This window comes from Diceros bicornis, chromosome 24 (genome assembly GCF_020826845.1).
Source record: "Diceros bicornis minor isolate mBicDic1 chromosome 24, mDicBic1.mat.cur, whole genome shotgun sequence".
NCBI classification, from domain to species: domain Eukaryota; kingdom Metazoa; phylum Chordata; class Mammalia; order Perissodactyla; family Rhinocerotidae; genus Diceros; species Diceros bicornis.
The window spans coordinates 44,356,744-44,376,341 of NC_080763.1; the positions used below are offsets into that span (position 1 = coordinate 44,356,744).

General features: G+C 50.2%; 1 protein-coding gene across 7 annotated transcripts in view; it reads right to left on the reverse strand.

The window, feature by feature from the left end:
* Nucleotides 1–584: 584 nt before the first annotated feature.
* The window catches only part of BCL11B (BCL11 transcription factor B), a 99,936-nt gene continuing 80,922 nt past the window's right edge, over nt 585–19,598 (reverse strand). For all 7 annotated transcript variants that reach the window (XM_058567672.1, XM_058567671.1, XM_058567676.1 and 4 more), the window contains one exon: nt 585–7,458. In XM_058567672.1, the coding sequence (XP_058423655.1) occupies nt 5,405–7,458 (2,054 nt within the window). In that variant the 3' untranslated portion in view covers nt 585–5,404. The remainder of the gene's footprint in view (nt 7,459–19,598) is intronic.

The window sequence follows — 19,598 nt, forward strand, 5'->3', positions numbered from 1 at the left end:
GAGGCTGTCTAGTCCAACGACTTCACTTCATGCATGGGAAATCCAACTGGACCTGGCCAAGGGCACGGAGCCCTTCAAAGGCTTGCAGTAGGGCCTCTGTCTCACTCATTTCTGATACCTCAATGCTTCACCCAATGGCTCTCACTGGGTATTCAGGAAATGTTAGCTGAATTAAACTAGACCCGAGACTTGCCTTTCCCAAACAAGTACTTTTTCTTCTAAACGACTTATTCTCAGACTTGACTGTATATAAGAATCACTTGGATCACTTTGAAATACTGATGCCCAGATCCTACCTCCAAAGATTGTGAAAGAACTGGTCTGGGGTAGGGCCTGGGATGTTTAAAAGCTCCCAAGTGGTTCCAATGTGCAAACAGCACTGAGAACCCCTGTTCTAAATCACACTGCTTCACAGGGGTAAATGAAGAGAACTACTAGTCTTTCATTATTTTTCCTGTCTTCTCAGATATGGGCGCAAGGGTTTGGGTCAGATGGAAAATGGAGAAAGACCTTCAATTCACCCTTGGAAATAAGCTGTCCATCCCCCAAGCTTAAAAGACACAGAAAAGGACAAGGTTTGGAGATCAAGTTAAATGTCCAATTTATTTTTATAACTTGAAACCAGAACAAACTTGGTTTTGAACAAGCGTACAAATGAAATGGCAGACACATGCTGAACTCAACATTGTGACATTAAGGGAAAAAAGAGGCCCAAAATCTTGTACAGAGAATAAAAGGAACAATAAATATTTTACTAAGCCATATTGAAATGACCTCCTGTCATCTCAACATTTTATCCACAATAAAAAAAAAAAAGTGCCCGTTTTTTAAACGGAGCACAAATACCAAGCAATAATAAATAGTTCCAAACTTGTAGTAAAAGACAGAACCTCCAAGTAAACAACAAAAGCTCATACAATAAGTAATAGAAAAGGTAATAAAAATATTTCTCCTTGCCAGTACAAATGCAAACAACTTAAATCAATGTAACTTTGCTTTGCAGGGCTAAGATACAAAGAGCACCAAAATCTCGGATTTGCCTGTGTTCAACAGAACCTTCGACTGACTGTCACTTAGGACCAGGATGAAAGGCTGACTTCCTTTTCACATTTTGCTTAGAGTAATTCAGCCTCCTCCTCTCCCCATGAAAGACCCTCTAATGGCAAGTGGCAGGTTCCAATTTGGAGCAACTTTGAACAAAGTTGTGGCAGTGTGGAAACCGGCCTGAGGTCGGCGGGGTCACCCATGCGCGGGAGCCTCTCTCACTGGGTCATCTGCTTCAGTGTTGGCTTTTTAAACATGAAAGAGAAGCAAAATTCTCTTTTCTCTGCAGTCGGCAGAGACACAATCTTTGTGCTTTAGGATGGCTTAGTCCTGGCATTCTGGTGACTTTGCGGAAGCTGGTGAGAGCTGGCTTGCTGTTGTAACTACAGGAGGACCACCTTGGAGGCTCTCAAGTACCTTAACAGGGCAGCCCTGGGTCTTCAGATCAAGCAGGTAGACAACTGACATCTCAGCTTAATCTCCCACTCCCTCCCTCTTTCTTTTCACTTTGCAAAGACAAGTGGCAAGGAGGAAAGAGCGTGTTCAACAGAAAAGCTCCCAGAATCAAGATTCCTGCATTTGGTCAAGAATTGCCCAAAAGGATGCTTGGTTATACTTTCATAACCTGAAATAATGGTTTCTTATAGTTCCTGAAATAAAAAATGGCTTCCTGATATAGGTATTTTTTAAAAATGTATTATTCCCTCATCCAAAAAACCACCACTTTATTATCTTAAAGCTACTTGGCTTTACAAAAAAAAAAAAAAAGGAAGAGGAGCGGAGGGACAGAGAGGGAGAAAGAAATAAAAATGAAAACAAATAAAGGATGGACAGAAGCTGGAGGACAGAGGGGAAATGCAGAGGAAGGAGAGAGAAAGAGATATGGAAAGGCACCGAATTCATCCCAGGCCCTAGGCATTCGGAAACTGACGGAATGTAGGTTTTGGAGAGAAAGGCAGCAAAGCAGGTAAGAAAGACAAGAGGCCAACACTCTCCATGGAATGAAAGGTCGTGGTTGTGATGGGGACTCCTTCCTGACATCCGATTTTCGCCGGTCTCAGTAGAAGATCGCGTCACCTGTGCCTAGCTGACAGGCCAGCTCCTTTTATGACATTTTTTGTTTGTTTAATGTTTTCTCAAGGACTAAAGAAAGCTCGGTTTGCATTTCTCTCTGCTCTTAAGGGCGGGAGAGGTGGCGACAGTAGAGGAGGAAGATGCTCTCTCCCTCTCTCTCCTCCACACCTGACATCTTACAGATGGCCTCTTAGAGAAAGGGAGGACTCTGAAATGTTACTGACATTGTTACAAAAACTAATTCTTCCACTCAACACGAATAAAAGAATTTCCCATCTGGTCTGTTGTGGCCATACCAGGGAGCCTTGATGCAAGGTTCGGGGCGTTCGGAATGAAGCCCTCCTCCAACGGTCCTTTGTAGAGGCCAATTCCGACAAAAATATATACAACTAAAATGATTTGTGAACCAAAGCATTTAACTACTTCCTTTTGTTTCTTTTCCCCAAAGGTTGTCAAACAACCTTTTTTTTTTCTCCTGTACAATAGGACTTAACATACAAATTTTTTTTTTTTGCAATATTTTATCCTGCCAAATTAAAAAAATATATTATGGCAGCCTGTTTGTTTTTGTTTTTTTTTTCTTTTTATTTCCAAATTCACTAACAAAAAGGTACATTAAATCCCTTTAAAAGGACAAGCTTACAGTTAAAAAATTACAAGCTTCAGTAAAAATACAGCAAGTGCCTACATCATATTAACCAACCAATATATCCATTCCAGAGGGAGGTGGGAAGAGAAAAATAAGTACAGGTCAGAAATGTGATTTTTTTTTTCTGCAAAGCAATAACAATATTAAGCACTTTTTTTCTACATACTTTTTCTACATGGTGTAGCAATCCCCTTTTAATCCCCAAATACAAGTTTCTATACATTTTTTTTTGAAATAAAAATTCAACACCCAAGGCAGAAAAAAATTTACTAAAACTCCGACTTTACAGTTACTGTGACAAGAACAAATTTATAGACCCACCATTTAAATTTTACTGCAACATTTTCAAGGAAAAGAAAAGGGTTTTTTTTTCTTGTTTTGTAAAATGCCCAGGCATTCTTGATTATTACAAATACTGGTCCACTTTTACAGTAATCAAGAAATTTTAATATATATAATATATACTAAAACCCCATCACCAAAAGAAAACAATATACACGCAGCCACTGTGGCATTTTTTTATAACCTATTAAGCAAACTTTGAAAAAAAATGATCGCTCCAACACACATACACACAATTTTTTTTACCCTTGTATGTATCCAATACTGTAAACGTATTTTTAAGACAGAGTGCACTAAATTTAACTTTAGAAAAAATTAGCCGTTGTTCCTGAATCGTTTTTGTTTTGTTTTTCATTCAACGATATCAACTTGTAACTTGTGTCACTTGAGTTTTAATTCAGCAGTAAATCACCTCCACTCCATATCTAAGCAGCGTTGTCCCACAAACAAAAGGGGCTGAGGATAATTCAGCTAATGGATGTCCAAGGTTGTGCTGGGTTTATTTCTTCATTTAATTGGGTCTTATGGCATTTCCATGTCCTCTATCTTCAACCAGAATTTTTTAAAATTTATTTAAAGTAAATGTGGCTTTGTTTGTTTCTAAAGACTGTACTTTTCTTGTTTTACTTTTTAAAAAAGTCTTTTCATGTCAAAAAAAAAAGTTTTGCATTTGTCTCAAGAGACTCAAATAGGAAGATCAGTTTTCAAGGCACTCAGATCAAATTGAATGGCAGTAGAAAAACTGTCCAATAAATTATTATTTTATTTTGTTCTTTATAGTGCCAGTATTGTGAATGCCACGCTTAGCAACACTGACACTCAATCTCAGCCGTCCCTTACAGTTTAACCCACCTCTGGGCCAAAGAGAAGAATATGCTGCAATTTCTTGTTTAGAAGCCATTTAATTTAAATGCAAACAAAAGCTTTAAAGTGCGGGTCAACAGAATTCAAAAGTCTAATCTTAACAGTCCAATGTTTAGTACCTTCCAACCTAATGGGATAGAAAAAAAATTGGGAAGTAGCGCTGGGCACCTTCGGATGGAACTCTTTCCCTGCTTTTCCAGTAAAAGGGAACAGAAATTTGCAAGATTTTTCCCCCCGTCCGTACAATGTCATCAGTGTGCATTAAAGGAGAGATCAGTAACTTCTCTCCCTTCTCCATCAGGGCACTTGTCTGCTTTAGACATGATCAATTATCACTAGTAGCAACATGTGACCAGGGATTTTTGTGGTGGGGGCAACAAAGAGAGAGAGAGAAGCCGTCAAGCCAGAAGAAGCCCAAAGAACACCGCTGGTTTCTTCCTCTCTGTGTCACTGCAGGCCACCACCATCTACCCAAAAAAAAGTACCCTCAGCCCATTTTATTTAGCCTAATCTACAGCAAATGCCAAACAAAGATGGCACTGCAGGGCACACCAACATTCCAAGGAAAGGACAGTTTCTGCTGGTAATGTACAATTTTAGAATGCTCTTGGGCCATGTCCCAGGGCAGCTCTCAAAGGCTCCTAGTTCTCTGGCAGTGCTGAGTTTTCGGGGAGCCTCTCCCCCACCACTCCAAGTTTCCCTTATATAATGTAAAGGTTGAAGTTAACACAGAAAAGGCCTCTGTTACTCAGGACATGTCAGTGCTACATCTCCATTCCAATTCTGAAACAAAGTGCTACAACTTTAAAGATTGTTATCCGCTGTACACCCCCCCACAAAAAAAAAAACACGCATGCCACTTTTTATCTCAGGACCAAAAAAAAAAAGGAATAAAAAAGTAAACAACTTTAAAAGTCATTTAAGTGTTGGCTTCTTCACAAGAAATTACACATGCTTAGCTTAAATTTCAAAAAAGCAGCGCCCTCCCCCCCAAATTATAATTTAAAAGATATGCTTCCCCTCTACATTGCTCAGGAGTCATTGCTCAGGTTACTACTGGGTTTAAAAAAAAAAAAAACACAACTGAAGAAGGGATGGATACCCAACAAAATCTTTTAAAGGAATTTAAACAGAAAGAATAATAATAAAAAGTACCTGCACATGCCAAAAAAAAAAAATACAAAACCCAATAAATACAGAAATTATTGCACAGTTAAAAGGCTCCACAATTTTGACTGCCTTAATCAACCCTCGGGTTTCCATAGGACTTCGCAGACACAGGTTAGGTTGGAGCGCTGCCTCCCCTGGGCCCCGGGGACCCGCGGGGTGCTAAGTGGCGGTGACACGGAGGCAAGTGTCAGGTCAGCATTCTCTCGGTTGGCAACGGTTCCACTGTACAGGTGCGGGGTGCCCGGGCCCGCGCGCGCGCGCTTAGCTCCTCTCGGCCTGCTCGATTTTGACGTCGTTAGTCAGCAAGTGCTCGCCGTGCCACTTTTTCATGTGTTTCTCCAGGGTGCTGTAGACGCTGAAGGGCATCTGGCAGATGTCGCAGCGGTACACCTCCTTGCCGATCTGCCCGTGCGTCTTCATGTGGCGCGTGAGCTTGCTGCTCTGCGCGCACGCGTAGTTGCACAGCTCGCACTTGTAAGGCCGCTCGCCGGTGTGGCTCCGCCGGTGCACCGTGAGGTTGCTGCAGTTCTTGAACACCTTGCCGCAGTACTCGCACGTGTCGCTGCGGCGGCCCTCCTTGGAGCTCGGCCGCCCGGGCCCCGGGCCGCCCAGGTGCGGCGTGCTGCCGCCGCTGGCCGTGCCACTGCGGCCCGACAGGCCGCCGTCCAGCAGGTCCCCGGGCGGCGTGGAGAAGCGCAGGCTGCCGTTCTCGGACGAGTGCTCGGACGACGTGGCGAAGGGCGACTGGCGCGCGTCCGTGAAGCCCAGGAAGGGGTCCTTCATGAAGTGCCGCGACGCCGCGTAGCCCACGAGCCACTGCGAGTACACGTTCTCGGACGGGATGAGCGCGGCGGGCGGCAGCTCCAGGTCCTTCTCCACCTTGATGCGCTTGGCCGCGCTGTTGAGCCCGGGGCTGGGCAGCGGCGCCGGCTTGCGCGGGAAGAGGCCCGGGAAGGGGTCGGCGCCCGGCGCGAAGCCCCCGCCGCGCCCGTTGACCGCGCCGCCCGGGCCCGCGTCCCCGCAGCCGCCCGCGTCGTCGTCGTCGCCCGCGTCGCCGCCGCCCGCCGCGCGCTTCAGGAAGGCGCCGCGCTTCTGCTTGTCGGCCAGCAGCTCGCCGTACTGCGGCAGCGCGCCCAGGCCCACGTTCTCCATCACCTTGCCCAGCACCAGCGCCTTCTCGTCGGCCAGCGCCTTGGCCGCGCCGCCCACGCCGCCGCCCGCGCCCGGGACCCCGGGCACCCCGCCGCCGCCGTTCTCACGGTTGCGGCTGAGCTCCGAGTCCATGCTGAAGCTCGACTCGGGCCGGCTCTCGTTCTCCAGCAGCAGCTCCTCCTCCTCCTCCTCCTCCTCCTCGTCCTCCTCCTCGGGCTCGTGGCCCAGCGACGGGTCGCTCTCGTGGTGGCGGAAGTCGCCGTCGGCCGCCTTGAGGCCCTCGCCGGCCAGCTCGCTGGTGCCGGGCTCCGGGGAGCTGGCGGCCGAGAGGCCGTCGTCGGAGCGGCCGGCCAGCGAGCCGGCCTTGTGCATGTGCGTCTTCATGTGGCGCTTGAGCTTGCTGGCCTGCGAGCACGCGTGGTCGCACAGCTGGCACTTGTAGGGCTTCTCGCCCGTGTGGCTGCGCCGGTGCACGATGAGATTGCTCTGGAACTTGAAGGTCTTGCCGCAGAACTCGCACGACTTGCTCTTGGCGGGCGGCTGCGGCGGCGGCGTGCCGCCGGGGGGCATGGGCGGCAGCGGCGGCGTGCTCAGGAACGGGGACTTGGGGCTGGGCTGGAAGGGGTTCAGGAGCCGGTGCATAGGGTTCCCGCGGCCCGGCGACACGGGCGGCGGTGTGGAGCTGTTGCCCGCCAGCTCGCGGAGCCGCCGCGAGAAGTCCATGGCGGGCGAGTCGATGGCCATGGGGTTCAGGCGCATGACTCGGTCAAAGGCACTGGGGTGCTGGGCGACGAGCCCCATCTCCTCGGCACTGAGGCGGTGCGGGTCCAGGTGGTGGCGCGGCGGCGGGCTGAAGAGGGGCGGCGTGCCGGGCAGGCGGCCCTCGCCGAAGCCCGGGTGGTCTCGCAGGATGGGGCCCGTCATGCGCAGCAGGTTGAAGGGGTTGCTGTCGCCAAGGAAATTCATGAGCGGGGACTGGGCCACGGCCTCGGGCCCGAGCGGCGGTGGGATGGTGAGCCGCGGCGTGAGCGAGCTGCTGGCCGGCCCGGGCTCCAGGTAGATGCGGAAGCCGTGCGTGTTCTGCGCGTGCTGCAGCAGGAACCACGCGCTGTTGAAGGGCTGCTTGCATGTTGTGCAAATGTAGCTGGAAGGCTCATCTTTACCTGGGGAGACACACGGACAGAAAGGCAGAGAGAGCGTGAGAAGCGGACGGGGCGCACGCACCGCGGGGCCACTGACCTGGAGGCGCGCGGGGCGGGAGCGCGTCCCGGGATCTGCGGTTTGAAAGGCGGCTGCGCGCCCACTTCCGAGCAGGCCCACGCCCGCGACGTGGCGGACCCTCCGGCCGTGACTCCACCTGGCTGGAGGGCTGAAGAAGCCAGCTCTGTGGGCAGGCGGCCCCGGCAAAGCCCACATCAGCCACACGCCCTCAGCAAGTTACTCCAATTCTGTAGCCCGTGGGTTGTGCCCCTAAAATAGGTGTTCTTACCCCTGATATCTCGGAGGCCAAATGCAATGGCGTCTGTGAGAATGCCTGACCCCAATAATAGGATAGCTGGGATACCCACAACCCTGTGAACCAGGGTTTGTCAACCAAGGCACCATTGACATTTAGACCCAGATAATTCTTTGGGGGGGCGGGGGGCGCCTGCATCACAAGATGTTCAGCAGCATCCCTGGCCTCTACCCACTAGAAGCCAGGACTACTCCCTCTCCCAGTCCTGAGGACCAAAAATCTCTCCAGGCATTGCCAACAATGTCCCCTGGGGTGGGGGCAAAACCGCCCCTCCCCCTCCCCCTCCCCCTTGAGAGCCACTAATTAGGCAATATTTGATCCAAGGAAGTTCTAAAAACCACGAGTCAAACTGAATCACCTCACAAATATTTTTTTAAGAGAAATGGCTGATACCTCTGCATCACTTGGGCTTTTAGCTATAGGAAATTCTAGGGTTTCACACACCAGTGCCTGTGCAGAAAGCACTGTCAAATTTACACAGGGATATGTAGGAGCAGAAGGAATTTAGCATGTTACCAAGGTCACTACAGTGTGACGGCTGCTCCCCCCTCAAGCCCCCCATGGCCTCACACACACACCCCTAACCACAGTGTGGAATATGGGGAGACCCCCCCCAGGAGGGGAGGGGGCCACTGGCCTACACGAAGCCCTTTGCCAGAGTACTAACTGAATGAAAGAATGTCATATCCGACAGGGCGGTGAGCATGAATGGCGGCAAGTGTGGATTTGTTACAAAGAGGCTCTGGTGACATCAGAAACAAATCTTAGTGGACACCGGTGGCACTGAGCCAGAATGTCACAGTATCTGTCACTGGGGCAGTCACAAAATGGAGGCTGAACGTTTCATCTAGAACCTGTCTTGGGGCGCCCTCCTCCACCTGCCGGTGAAGCTCACTGATCTTCCAGTCTGAGCCTCTCCCAATGCTTTACATAAAAGCGACAGGTGCCGGCAGGCCCTGCCTTTCACCATCGGATTCGCGCACTGGCCAGGGAAGGAAAAGGGAAGAAGACATCACAGCCTCGATCTTGAAAAACCCCTTTCGTTTTTTCACACTTTCGCGTACCTGGAAGATTTCGTTGCTGATAAAGTATGGTCGCAGCAGACTCCTTGGTGAAGGCAAACGTGCAGATGCATTTCATACCCAGTCTCAGTATGGCGATGTGAGAGTACAGTGGAGTGCGAGTGGGGAAGACAGTCCCCCATCCCAGCCTCTCCCCAAAAGACTTAAGGACTCTTGAAATCCCGTGCAGGGATTTATTTTGTTTTCCACCCACGAATTATGTTTCAGGGGCTTCACTCTTAGCAGTAAATACCAAATATCCTCAATTCCGTACAGGTTAGACTCCACAGTTTCCGAGGGGCCAGGACCTCCCGGAGCCATGCCAGGTGTGCGATGTCACAGAAAGGGGCCGTGCCGTCCAGGGAGCAGGGTGGAGAGTCTCCCAGAACCAAGTGGACCAGAACACCCACCACCAGAAACCACGACATGCTTTACAAGTTTGGTGTTCTAGGGGGATCGTTTCACTCTGGTCTCCTGTTTTGTCTGCGTGTTTGGTGGTGAGGAGACCAGAGGGTAGGGGAAATGACAGAAAGAAGAAAAGAATGTTGAAGTTCAGCCTCGCCTTGCTTTTCAAAACCGATCGAGGAGAACTTCTGAGGTGATTTCTCTCTCTGGGGGCTCTGGGTAATTTCTATCTCCCAGGATGTCTGGGTGATGTGGCTGTCCACTCTGGAGCCCCCGAGGGGAATTTTCTCCGCCTGGAAAATAGTAGGGATGCCTTCCTGAGGCCCTGGGCGGCCAAGTTTCTCATGTGGGAGCCCTAAGGCCACACCAACACCCCAGCCTTCCCTCCCTGCACCCCACAGCTGGCATAGAAAGCGCCGGCTTCTTTGGTGGCACCATCTCCTTTCCTAGCTTATTAGTTAAGGTACATGGGAAACAGAACTCCACCTCAGACAGCCTCACAGGAGAGCTGGCCAGAAGCCATAGTTAGAGTCCTCCTCAAACCCTTTCCTGGAGCAAGCCAGAATAAATAAGTAATAAAGAAGAAGAAGATAAATAAAAATCCTTTTCTGACACAAGCTAATAACACAAATTGAAGTGCCACCTCCCACAAGGTCATATATCTTCCAATTAAAGAGTGTTTCTGTACCCTTCACCTCAGCTTCAGCCACTCTAATTAATCAATTTATGGCGCACAGCTTCTCCGGTTCTTGTTTTTAAGTCAGACCATCGGACCACCTCCCTTCCCCCAACCTCTTTTTTTCATCATCTTCATTTCCTTGGGTATCTCCAGAGCACTTCCTGTTTCTTGTTCTGACGGCCGTATATTTTCTAGAAAGTTCTACCGCCAGTGAGGAACGCGGCTATCAGAAGAAAATGCAAGAACTCCTAGGCAGGCCAGGAATGAAGACTGCTCTGCACCCGACATGGCCGATTAAAACATTTTTTTTAATTCAAAATCACCGCAGCTGGGAAGCATGTAGCTACATGTTCTAAAGTGCTCAGATGTTTCCACTTCTTGTTTAAAAAAAAAAAGGAAAAAAAGACACTTCTAAGACTCTGACATGGAGCAGCCAGGGAGGAAGTTACCTGTCTGTAATTCACCATCAGGTAGGGAAAGGCTATGTGAATCCATTAAATCGGATTTCAGGGCCACCCGTCAGGCCAGGGTAAGCTCTTTATTTTTGGTTCCCACACTTCCCTCCATGTGATGGCAAGATTCACTGCAACGGCCTTCCAGGGATCTGACAGCTTCCGATTTTTAAAAAATCTCCCAGCCCCCAAAGGCCCTCCCTAGACTACTCTTTTTCCACTCTCCCCTCCCCTGCCTTTCTTTTTTTAATAAAATGTTCATTTTCATATTACCACTTCATGGTTATCTCTTGCCTAAAAGTAGCCTTGAGCACTGGGGCTGCTCACTTTCAAGAACTGAACAACGTCAAAAAGTCTTTGGAGAGCCACTCGGAACATTTTTCTATTCAAAAACGATAAATATTTTAAACGCGTGGCACACGCAGCCAGGGAGGGCTCCATTTTTAAGCGCAGTGGAAGACCCTCGGTGAGCAGGCTGCTTCTGACTCAGGGCTGGCTCTCTCCCCGTCTCGGGACCAGAGGTTTCCTCGCTGTCACCGTCTCCTGGAGCTCAGAGCAATCTGCCCAGAGGTGAGCTGGAGGCTCCGGGAGGGGACAACTTTGCCAGTGGCCCAGACCAGATCCACTTCCCACCACGCTGCTACTGCGGCTGCTGAGGTTCTGACGGAGAGGTTGATGCCTAGATTATTCTGAAGCCACTTACCCAGCAACATCAAACCTGGCCTGCAGACCTAGAAACGTCAGCTGCGTATCAATTGCTAAGTCAGGCTTTCGACTCAGAACCCAGGGCCCATGTCTTTCCTTGCTTGCTTGCTTCCTCCTTCAGACATTTTTAGTATCAGTTGGCAAAAACCCACACTCGATCTTCTTTGCTCTACTAGCACTAAAGGGAGCCCTTTATGTTTTTCTCAAATGCAAAACCCTCCCTGTGATCTCCGGGTGGCGGGGCAGGTTCATCCCTCTGCCTTGACGTTCCCAGCAGAGTGAAGTCAATCAAGTCACTTAACCCTTCTGAGCCTCGACTTCCTCATCAGTAGAATGGGAATAATACTCCTGCCTCCCAGGAGGGCTGGGGGGACCCCATGAGATCCTGTACATGGACACACTCGATAAAACCACATATCACCATGCAGACATTACCAATGGGCTCTGTACGTTTCGTTTTTTATTATTCATCCCTGTACCTGGCCATGGATGTTCCAAGGATGGCTTTCTCTGTAACTCTAGCAGTAATAAAACCCTGGAGGAATTTTAATGCTGTCTGCCTAATGCATTGGAGGTTCCAGGGAAGTAGAAACTTGCAAACGTTGAGAAAACATCATTTTTTATTGTGACACTTGGGAACCAACATGCAACTGACTCCTGCAATGAAATGTTGCTCTCCTTCTGCCATTAGGTGTTGTTTTGGTTTTTTTTTTAAATGAGCATTTAAATAATTGTTCCTCCTTATTATGCCAAGTTACTCTAATAATACCAATAAAGGTTATCAGGGATGTTCAATAAAAAAAATACCTTTAATTGAGTTATTATTCAATGAAAAGGCCATAATCAAGAGCGCTAGTTGAACAGGTCTCCTCCTAAGGCTGAGCGATACCAAATGGAAGGGCACTCCTGCCTGCAGGAGATTTAGCGGTTCACTGCTGCTCAGGAGGGAGCATCAAGGAGAGCCCACCTCCCAGCTCAAGCAGGGCCTGGCGTGATATCCTCCCCGGGCTGTTCTCCAAAAGCTAGAGGCCAAAATCAGAGTCCTGACACTTGGACACCGAAGTAAGAGCTGGGTCTTGGCTTCACATGGCGTTCTATAGTTTGCAAAGCACTTTACAGTTGGTTTGGCATTTTCACACGCAGTAGGGCGTTTCATCGTTACTCACATGGCCTCTGAGGGAGGCCAGGCAAGGACTGCATCCTTGCTGGCGCGGGATGAAAATGAAGTTCAGAGAAGCAAAGTCCCACAGCCACAAGGGGAAGGCGACCCCCCAGGCTCCATCCAGCTGCCTCCCCGGCACACAGCACCACCTGAGGGATTGATCCTTCTCGTTACCCTTGTCAGGGCCTGTTTTGCAATGAAAACAGCCAAGAAAGAGGTGCTCCTACCACACAGTATATGTCCTCCCAGTGAAGGGCCTGGTCCCTGCAGGGGAGACGTTTCACGAAGCGAGTGAGCCCACTGAGGACAACATGCCACTCAGCGCCTGGTGACGGGGTCAAAAGATGCGAGGCAGCCTGATCCAGGGGCAGGAAGCTGGATCCCAGGGCCCCTGGGGCAGGCCCCTTCCCCTGTCTGGACTTCAGGGTGCCCAGAGCCCAAGGAGAGGGCTGAATTCACTGGCCAACCACCCAATCCCTTCCAGAATCTCTGACCACTAGCGATGCTGTCTCCACAGTTCCAAAATGATGATAATTATTGCGACTATCCCTTAGATGTGCAGACCCCTTACTAGTTTAAAAACTGTCCCCCCTTTCATGATCTCAGAAAGAAAGCGTCAACTGGTGACCTCAGGGGTCTTTGTAAGTTTCGTGTTTGTATGATTTCTGAGCTTGGTCATCTAGGAAATCTATAACCCTCCTTGCTTGTTCTATCAAACCTCAGCCTCTCCGAGAGAGGAGGTGGAGCTAGGGAATAATAATAACAGCAGCAACAATAAGCCATTATTAAATCCTTACAGGAGCCGGACCACAGCTAAGTAGAACTGACCTCACATGAGGCTCCCAACAACCCCCAGGTAAGAACTGTCATCAGCACCGTTTTACAGATGAGGAAACTGAGGATTGGAAGAGATGAGGCAGTCCGCCTGAGGCCACACAGCCAGCTGTGCTCTTGAGTGTGATACTGACTGATAGAAGCCTGGACAAAAGAGAAAAGTGTGCAGACCTGGGGCCCCCAAGCCAAGGGGCCCAGGGGAGGGGATGGCGTAGCCCATGTGCTAACTAAAACGTGGAGATGTGTTGCTTTTGGCTAGAATTGCAATAACTCGGTGAAATCATGCTGATTATCTCATGAGAAAGGAATAGATGCACTTTGTTGGGTGTTGGTGCTGGTGGGGAAAGCAGTGGTCCTGCTACTGCTCACAAATGGTCTCCCTGGTGAGGAAGTGCTGAGCCAGCCTCATCTAACAGAGCTCAGGCCCCTCCACCAGTGTCTGTGGCAGATATTCCCAGTCCATCCCTGCACTCTCCCCCAGGCCTCAGAATCCTCTTTAACCCCGCGCTCCAGGCAGGCATCACCACACAGTGTACCTCTGCCACTTTGCCATCCCTGGATGCAGGGCACTTAAGCCCAGTAAATGGGGGACCAGGATAGACAGGGCTGAATAAACTAGGTAGCAGTTTACATGCTGCTGAGAGCAATGACCACACCTGCCCTTCACTCATTCACTGAACAAGAAGGAGCTGGGCATCCTTTTTCCACTAGGTACTCTACTGGCAGTCAGGGAAACAGCTTGCTTTTCAGGGGGAGAAGGGAACACCTAACAACCCTCTCAATTATTTAATGAAAAGTATCAGTGCTGCCAGGGAGAAGTTCAGGGCACTGGGAGAGAGAAGCCAAGGGCTTGGCTGAATTTTGGGGTTGAGAAGCTGCATGATGCCCGCCTCTCACCTACATCACCCCATTTAGCCTCAAGATAACTCTGTGCACCGTGACCATTTACAGGAGCAATAAAGGAGGCTCAGAGAACTTGAGTAAGTTGCTCAAGCCCACATTATTGGCCTTGGGTTATTTATCTAAAGTTCATCATCTGGGCTGGATTCCAACCTCCCTGAGGACAGGAACCAAGCTGGTCGCGTCCACTGTTGTGACTCCGGCCGCCAGCACAGCGACTAACACACCTGTGCTTCAGAACTGTCGGTGGCCTGGGTTAATGCTGTGTTCTGTCTGTCTGCTTCCCCATGGTCGGTGTCGCTGAGGTCACCACCACCAGGACAAGGGTGTCTGCCCAGGTCTGGGTGAACCCGTCTGGCTCCACAATCTGCCCTCCAGGCTGGGCCGCCTCCAGAGCTGGGCTCAGCCCAGCAACAAATGGCCCCACTTCCCAGGCACGCCAGGCAGAGGCCCCACCCAGCACACCCACGCCTGTCCACCAGCTGCATTCCAACCGCCGGGGCATGCTGGGATCCAGGTGACTCCGAACAGAACTGAGACACTACGCCACTGCCGCCGCCCACCTCTAAGCCGCTGTCTGCAGAGGGGCTAAGTAGGCCAGCAATTTTCCAAAATCACAGAGCTGACAGCCCCTGCTACTCTGGCGGAAGCACCAGGCACTCAGCCTTCAGGATCTGGCGGACTCGTCGCCCGCCTGTGCACTGGCCACCCACCCTCCTGGTCCTCTCCTTGGGGCCGTGCATTTTCACACCTCCACGCCCTTGCACGGGCAATTCCTGACACCTGCAATACCTGTCTTTCCTTCTCTACCTGCAAAACATCTTTTTAGACCCAGCCCAAGTATAACCCCCTCCGTCCTCCCCCAGAATTTTGGGAATGCTGCTTGATACTGCTCACCATACGCATCGTCATTATTTGCCCTTGACTTTGGTGTGTTCAATGTGCATACAACCTGCACGTGCCAATGCTGGACTTGTGCTTTCAGGTAGATGCTCACGGCGACTTTGGAAAGTGGGTTTTAATTCAGGTTTTATAATAAAAAGGAAACTAAGTCTCATCACAGTTAAGTGAGGGGCACAAGGTCACACAGCTCGTGGGTCACAGAGCCCGATTCACACCCCGGCTGAGCCCATGGCCTGTGCTGTGTCTGGACACAGACCTGGCTCCCCCCTCCACAGGGACTGCAAACTCTGCCATAACTGGCCCTGAGGAAGGGCCCGAACCAGCCACGTCAAATCCTTCCCCCTGCCCCCATGAGCACCAGCGAGTGGGCCGGTGACAGCAAGCTGCAGCCTTTGTGCAGGAAATGCCACGTGCACCTCGGCCAAGAATAAAGGGGCCTTACACAGTGAGAAAACCTCACTCAGCCTCAAAGTGTTTGGGGACAGTCCAATCGCCCCAACAGCGTCCGAGCAGCAGAGGTAAACTTTTGTGCTAGGTGTGCACAAACGTGCCGGTGAATCTTGCTTCCAGCAAAAGAGGCATTCCTAGGAAGTTACTGAACCCAAGGAAATCTCATCCTGTCCCAAATGCTCTGGGGACATGCATTTCTCATTCGTTCATTCATTCCTTCACTCATCCATCCAGTCACCATGTACCAGGTGCGGCCACAGTAGGGACCAGTCAGAGAGACTGGCCATGACTCCTCCCCTCCAGGGGACCACAGGTGGGAGTCAGGGAGTGGGGGTGGGTTAAGCTGTGGACACAAAGGATTCTAAAGCAGAGTAGAACCTGCTGAGTGACTTTGGAGCTCCTAGGAGGAGTTAGGCAGGAAACACGGCATGGAGGTGAGTTTGAGCTGGACACGGGGAGAACCAGACGTGCCCAGATCAAGGAGGGAAAGGCATGCAGGATGGGGGGCATGGCATGAGCACACTCAGGGGGCTGGGATGCCTGGGCTGCACAAAAGAGAAAGTTGTTCTGTTTGCTGCAGAATGAGGCAAGTGAGGGGAAATGGGAGATGCACTGGAGAGGCAAATATCTACAGATAATTCCGCAAGAGGTGTTTCCATGTGATGCAGGCCCCTGCGCGTTCTGCAGGGTTTCCCATGCACCGCTGTTCTCACTCACCCACACTCACCACCCAAACCCTGGGCTAAATATTGGACATTAAGAAAATGCCCTGAGCTCAGGTGTTCTTATTCCTCTCCTAAGGAAGCCAAGAAGCGCAACGGGACAACACCCAAGGTCACGCTACATCTGGCAGCCCAGAAACTGTACTGCTGTAGCAAAAGGTGAAATGACCTTCTAACACCATTTATTCTTGTGCCCCTTCCTCCCTTCCTCTCTTTAGTCCACAAATGCACAAAGCGTCTGCTCCATGCCAGGCCCTGTGCACGGAGGACACAGAAATGAACGCAGGGAGCCTGCAGTCTAGTGCAAGAGGCTAATGATTCCACAAACATCTAGTAAGGGCTCAGGCCACTAGGTCACTAATGAAGGGTGTGACACGCAGCTTAGGACCCAGAGGAGGGAGACACCGACAGCCTGGGAGGATCAGGAAGACTTCTCTGAGGAGGAGACCCTGGAGCTGAGTTCATAAGGCAGAATGAGTCTGTCATGCAGAAAAAAGGTGTGCCTGGCAGAGGAAACTACATGCTCAAAGGCATGGAGGTGGGACCCTCAATTCACAGAGGGGAGGACCTGGAGGTGCAACTGAAAAGGAGGTTTGGGATCAGTCTGAGGAGGCTCTGAAAACACGCAAAGAAACTTAGCTGGATATAGATCAAATTCCATTGCTGTAAATTCCATCACAGTGAAAACTTTCACATGAAAAAAATAATGAAGATTTTTAAGCCCATACTCAAGGCCTACTTGAGTCATGAACTGTTCAGTATAACAAAATCTCAATACAACAAAAGGATGTAGGTGAACCCCTTGGAGAGTTTTGTTTCAGACCAGATCCACCCTTCCCAAACTACGAAATCATAAGCTATAAAGAAATAAAACCATGGAGGTGACTTAAAATCCAGTCTGAGGATCACTACCTTAACAAGTAAGCTTCTAAATCACCCTCTCCAGCAGGAGTTCTATTGTTACATCAAGCCTCTCATCCGAACTCCCTAGGCCTGTGAAGGCACCTTCGGGAACAGGGCCGTCCAGGTTCTTAGTGGAACAGGGAAGTATTAAAATTGAACTACACCTGCAGGCACCATACACCCCAGACTTCCCGAAACAGTCTCGATTTCAACTGCTCAATTCTGTGGTCAGACCAGGTGTGCAGTTCAGGCTCAGGAAACAGCCACCCAGCCCTGCAACAAAGCGACATCGCTGACCGCGGGGGCATTTTGGGGCAGGGTGAGAACAGCGGTGTTGGCTAGTAAGATAGAAGAGCCGGAGGCAGGACACGCGGAGTGACTTTATACGTGGCAACCCACTTAGGGCATTCTCGAAAAACTACAGCACATTCCTCAAGATCATCTTTCTAGAGTTTCCCTCCTTTGCATAAGGCACTCAAATCCGCTGGAAATAACGTCTTCCCCAAAACAAATAATGCTTCGTCAGGCTCCTTTGAAATCTGCTTTCTGTAGACTTCTCTGAAAAGGGCCCACACTTTTTCAGTGGGTTTTGGTGGGCTGATAAAGGAACTATTGGGGGGGCGTTGTTCCCCTCACCCCATTCCCCCAAATGTGAGGTTTTCTGAAAGGATTCTACAACTCTGGGGACAGGAATTTAGCAAAGTACAGGAAGGAGAAGCACAGAGCAAACCATCCTTATCACTTAATGGAAAAATAAGCAGTGAATTAAGAAATAGGCAAGAAAAGCAAAAAGTGGGCTGCCGGCGTGTGCCAGAGGTGGTGCGCGCACACGTGTGCACACCTCACGCGTGTTTCTCACACGTGTTCTGGCCGAGCCCCCTCCCAAGCACACGAGAGAGCAGGCCTTCCTCCTCACGCCTCACAGGAAGTCTCCCTTCTCCATAATTCCACTTCCTTCACAAGGCCTGCCTCCAGCCTTCCTCTCCTTAAATCCACAAAAATCTGCCACATTCCACCCCAAAAGTATGGCAGGGGTAGTAAATCTGGTTTTAATGGAGTGTACGTTTAGCTCTGAGGAGATAATTGACGTTATGGAGAGCCCGAACGCCGAGTTATATAGGTTAGCTAATGCAGAGGGGACTCATTACCGACACACTGCAAACAAGTAGTAATATATGTATATTGTTCTGAGTGGCGTTATAGCAAAAGTGTTCCGGTCTGTGGGGATTGATAAAACACAAGAAAACAGCAGACATGCACTTGTAAATTTGTCTCATTTGTCTCTGAAGTTAAAGGTTATTCCCTTGTTCTGAATTTGTAATAAAAACATGCTAGCCCAAGGTTTGTGGAGTATGTTTGAATATTTAAATTGTGTATAATGATAGGCAATTATAGGGTAAAAATTGAAGCTCGTGAATGGGGGAGCGCTGTCTGGATCACCAAGTGTTTTCCCACTGACGACTCATTTATCTTTAATGCAGTGCGCAAGCCGTCCCTCCAGCCCCCAAAGGGCTGCTGGGATCATTACCTGGTCCCACGCTACTAACCAGTAACCAACCGAGCTGGGGTTTGCCTGGGTCCGTGGGTTCTTTTCCTTTTCCTTTTCTTTTTTTAGTTTTGTTTTCTTAAATATGCGTAGTACATCTCTCCAAGCAAGGGCTGAGACTGAAGCCGTGGCCCCTCAAGGGCAACCCACCACACACCCTCCTTCCCCAGCTGGTCAGTGCTTCTGTGCAGTGGGGAGACGAGGCCAGGCACAGGAAGGGGTCTGCGAGCAGAGTGTGAATTTCCTCTGCCCCTCAATGCAGCGCCCTTCTCCCCAACGCCCTCCCTCAGGAGAGCAGGGAGGCTGGCAGGGAGCCCCAGCTGTGCTGCGCCAGTGGTGGCACCACAGCTCCCCCGCTGGAGCCGAGATGCCCGGCTGGCCCCATCCAGGTTAACCAACTGCACTGTTAGAGTAACTCCAGCCAGCTTGTCACCAAGCACAAAAGTCATCAGCGAGTGAATGTTCTTTTCTGCACCACAATTAAGACGAATCAATACGACGTGCCACAAATGGTATTTTACTCTCAATAAGAACTCGAGCTGAGTTTATTCAGAATATTTTAGCGCTTCCCCGGGGGATTTTGGGCCGACGCAGATGGCAAATAAAGTACTCAGCCTAAGGCTACAGCACATTATGGTAATTCTAATGTCAGATGTACTTTAATATACAGCTCTATTTAATCACCCCATTATTTCACATTTCCATATGAAAAACCTGCGGCACTTCTGCAGCGCTCTGCCTCTGCCACGGTGCCAGCTTCCTCCGACCCGCCGGCAGCCGGGGAGATGGTCATCCTCTCCAGGCACGGCTCATGGTGCCCGAGCATCCGGGTACCCCGTTGCACGGCCAAGCTGCCCAGCATGATCGGAAAACCAGAGGCTTCAGAGATGTACAAACGCCACGGAAGTTATGGGAAAGAGAAACCTAGCGCCCCCACCCCACACACAGGTTCACGTGAAAATGCAGGGGAGTGTGTGTGTGTGCGCGCACACACACACAAACCAGGTAGGGGGAGAGAATTACACCCATGCTCACAAGACGCCCCCTCTCCAAACACCAGCAGCC